At 34.7% G+C, this 4,232-nt stretch overlaps 1 protein-coding gene across 1 annotated transcript in view; it reads right to left on the bottom strand.

Moving 5' to 3' along the window:
- The window catches only part of LOC119578009 (DNA cross-link repair protein SNM1-like), a 15,949-nt gene extending 12,805 nt beyond the window's left edge, over positions 1–3,144 (bottom strand). Inside the window, exons 1-4 of the mRNA XM_037925718.1 lie at positions 2,745–3,144; positions 1,099–2,169; positions 456–551; positions 31–152 (exon numbers count right to left, since the gene is read on the bottom strand). Of these exons, the coding sequence (XP_037781646.1) occupies positions 31–152; positions 456–551; positions 1,099–2,169; positions 2,745–2,952 (1,497 nt within the window). The 5' untranslated portion in view covers positions 2,953–3,144. The remainder of the gene's footprint in view (positions 1–30; positions 153–455; positions 552–1,098; positions 2,170–2,744) is intronic.
- Between the last annotated feature and the right edge of the window lie 1,088 nt (positions 3,145–4,232).

Here is a 4,232-nt window from a genome sequence, read left to right as displayed (position 1 = left end):
AAACCTGTATGATAGAAGAAAATATCTAACCTGTGATGAAGAACTATTTGATGAGGAAGTCTTTTCACTGTTTTTCTGCATTCTGGACATTAAACCTTTCCAACTGCTGGTAGCTTCTTTGCCCCTGAGTTTCTCTGGACTTTCTTTACATGCTGTGAAAGGGATGGATATACAGAGGAGGAAATGATGTAGATGGAATAAAAGAAAAGTCAAAGCTGATCATGTTTAATTCTTTACCTTTATCACTGTAAGGTTAGTAGATATAGGCCTATAGAAATAACCATATAATTAGTATCATACAATCAAGATTGTAATTTACATTTTATACAGAAAGAGGAAGACTGGGAGGGAGGGAGGGAGAGGGAGAGGGAGAGGGAGAGGGAGGGGAGGGAGGGAGAGAGAGAGAGAGAGAGAATATCTCTACATTCTTCAAAATATAATCTAAAAAGTCTTACCACATTTGCAACATGAGGAGCATTTATTCAATGGCTCTGCCTCAGGGCTCTTGCTCCCTTTGCTTTGGAAGAAATTAAGGATACTGGTCTGACCACCTGCAAGAAAAGAAAAAAATAACAGATATCTACAATAGCTCAACTTCTTTTAAATGCAAAGAACCTCTTGAATAAGTAAATCATTATTTATATGAATCTGAACTGCACTGACAATCTGCAATCCTATTAGTCAGCAAAACAATGAGCTTGAAAAAACAGCAGAGAAATAAAAGCATTAAAAGAAAGAGAGAAAGAAATAAAGAAAGATAGAAAGAAAGAAAGAAAAAAAAGAAAGAAAAAAAGAGAAGAACTAAAGAAAAAAATCTAAGAAACACTTTTTTTTTTTTGAAAATGCACTAACCACATTGTGGAAATACCACTTTTTTGTTATTCCACAGAACACCTCATTTTTAGAGTATGGATTTAAATAAAAACCCTTGCAGCTTTTAAGCCTGCAAATATAGTAATAATATACATTTGGCAATTTTTAAAATCATACAAATTATATATTTCTAAATTAGTGCTTTAGACATTCTACATATACACCATTATACATTGATTATATAAAGATACACAATCTGATGTCACTATTGGTAAATGTCCTTACCCTTTTTTGGTGACTTCTGAGGAGAGTTTTGAATGTGGAAGTGTAGGTGTAAGCAAGGTTTACATGAACCTTGATTTCTACATCTCTTCTTAGTAGCTGCTGAAGATCCACTGTCAGGTCTTTTCTCTAGAGTTTTTTCTCTTCTTTCTGAATCACCAAGATATTTTTCCATGGCTTGTTCAACCAGATTACCGAATATTTCATCATCATCACTGTCGAGTTGCACATCAACAGACACACCTTTACTGTTTTCTGTACAGGTTTCAGATTTCTTTTCATGCAGTTTCCATTCTTCTGATCTATTTGAAGTTCCTGGTATTGCTGGCTCTTGTAGAGGTTCACCATTGCCTTCTGTACAGTGTCTCACATCTTTTTCTCTCAAATCTTCAGAGGGCTTTAATATTTCAGGTGCAGCCAGTTCTTCATTCATGCATAAACTGTGCCCTATGCCTTCTCCAACTTTATTTGTATTTGAAACAGGCTGTAGTAATGACTCAGAAAGTGAGCTTGTTGTACTACATGTAGCTTCCAATGCATCTATTCTTGGAATGCTACTCAAGTCTATATCAGGTACACTTTTTTCAAAGAAGTCTTCATCGCTGTACTGTTTCTGATTAACATCCCTGCATGTACTATTGTGTACAGGGAATCTTTCATCTTCTTGTTTCTTTGGAGAACAGGAGTCATCCTCTGTGGAGTCTGAAAACTGAGCAAAAAAGGTTGCTGTGTCACTGCCCTTCTCCTCTTGGCTAAAGCTAAAGAGTTTCATGCTCTTTAAGGAGACCTTACTGCTTGTTTCACTTTCATCATCTGAAACCAAGTTCACATAACTGTTTTCTTGGTGTTTATTATTGGCAAGCCCATCTGCAGCTGAAACATTTTCTTGTGACAAAATGCTATTAGGTAAGACATTTTCCCCATTCTTGTTCCTGGTTTCTCTATCCACCTGGCTGCTGGAGAGTGAATTGAAAATGCATTTTTGTTCTGCTCTTTCTACTGCAAGCCTGTAGTGCCGGAAATTCCAGTAATGCAACTCATCGGTTTCACTACACTCTATGCCCTTATCACACTCTGGAAAAATGAGTCTGAGTTAGTCATTCAGTAATCAATTCAATGAAAAATTAATATGCCAATGCAATCATTAATTATAATGTAAGGGAAGGCCATGAAGAGATTTTGAAAAGGGCACATAAACTATATTAAAGCTGTTCCAGCTGCAGTCTGAGCTTGGTGGTATACAAGAGTTGTACTGTCTTGATCCTAAGTTTCTGGCAGGGGAAAAAATGGTCTGCAAGGAAGTGTATAGTGGTGAGGTCCAATCTGTTTACTTACAAAATCATATAAAAGCACATTGTATGGAATAAATTTTCTACTTCATTGTTATTTTATGTATATGACTCCTGATTATGGAACTGATAAATAATATTAAGGTGAAGACATGAAGCCATATGTAACAACCAAGGAGTTTTATGCTATAGAATAAGAGCATCACAAAACCTGCATATATATATGTACATGTATAGAAGCTAATTCTCACATTTTTATCTTAAAAACACTTTGACATGACTGAACATAATTAATTTCCCTCTACATTCTTTACAAGCAGGGAACATCAGGTATTACAATATTTATGAACCTTCCCTAACCTTGCTTGCTGAACAAGTCCTTGTCAAGGCATTCATCAGTGTGGCTTTTGTGGGACTTGCCCTTGCTGTCGTAGATGTACCAGGGCATCTGGCATAAGGGGCACACCAGGTCTTCCTCCTGCTTTACTTTCTTGCCCATCTGGCTGCCTCCTACACCACTCTTCTCATCCCCGCTCTTTCTTTTGAATGAGCCAGGCTTTCCTGCCATGGCATCTGGCTTGGCCACTCTCTTCGTGCTCTTGTTAAAGGATGCATTGCTGGGGATCTTGAAGCTGCTGCCTTTGTTTTTGCTGGCAAAGGTCTGCTGCGAAAGGGACAATCGGCTGGCCTTCTTCTCTGTCTTCGATTCACAAAATGAACTGGGCAACTGAGATCTGATGATAAAAACAATCCAACAACAAATTTATAACAATTATAATTTTGTGCCTATGTTACCAACATCTTTCATATGATGAGCTACAGGACCTAATGATAAATAAGCTGTGCATCTTACATACTTTTCTAATTATTGTATGAAATGAGTACTTACAAGTGTATTAAAACTTACAACTACCTTCATTCTTCATCTGAAACATGACTTCAAATTTAAAGGGGCTCAAAGGAGAGAAATCATTAGAGAAAATTATTGACAATATAGAAGAACAAGATAAAAATAACATAAATAAGCACTCTAGACCATAAAAAGAAAAGGAAAGGAAAGGAAAAGGAGAAAAGGAAAAGAAAAGAAAAGAAAAAAAGTAATCATAATAACACACACACACAGATATATATATATATAATATATTCATATATACATACATACATACATATATATATATATATATATATATATATATATATATATATATATATATATATAAATACATACATACCTATATATGTCTATGTGTGTGTGTGTGTGTGTGTGTGTGTGTGTGTGTGTGTGTGTGTGTGTGTGTGTGTGTGTGTGTGTGTGTGTGTGTGTGTGTCTATATATATACATATATATATATATATATATATATGATATATATATATATATATAATCAGTATGCATATATATATATATATATATATATATATATATATATATATATATAATATAGTATATAATATATATATATACATATATATTATATAGACTATATATATGTATATATATTATATATTATATATATATATATATATTATATAATATTAATATATATATATTATATATATATATTATATATATATATATATTTATTATATATATATTACCATTATAAATGTATGATCAATTCTATTTTGTATACAGTATTGATAATCTATTCTAGTTACCATGGTACCACATGGCTAGTTTCAGTGATCCTGTCAGATGAACCCCGCTAGCGTAGCCAGTGTCACATGTGTTTCTGACCTCCTTTGACCAAGTCGTCTAAGTACCACCGCGCTAGGGTCACCTCTCGCCTCCCTCCGGGGGAGTTCGCGTGAAGCACCCGACGCGGTAGGGTCATAGCCCTCGCCTCC

The sequence above is a fragment of the Penaeus monodon genome, chromosome 10 (genome assembly GCF_015228065.2).
Source record: "Penaeus monodon isolate SGIC_2016 chromosome 10, NSTDA_Pmon_1, whole genome shotgun sequence".
Lineage (NCBI taxonomy): Eukaryota > Metazoa > Arthropoda > Malacostraca > Decapoda > Penaeidae > Penaeus > Penaeus monodon.
Note: the sequence above shows the minus strand (reverse complement) of the source record. Positions and strands in the feature narration are given on the sequence as shown.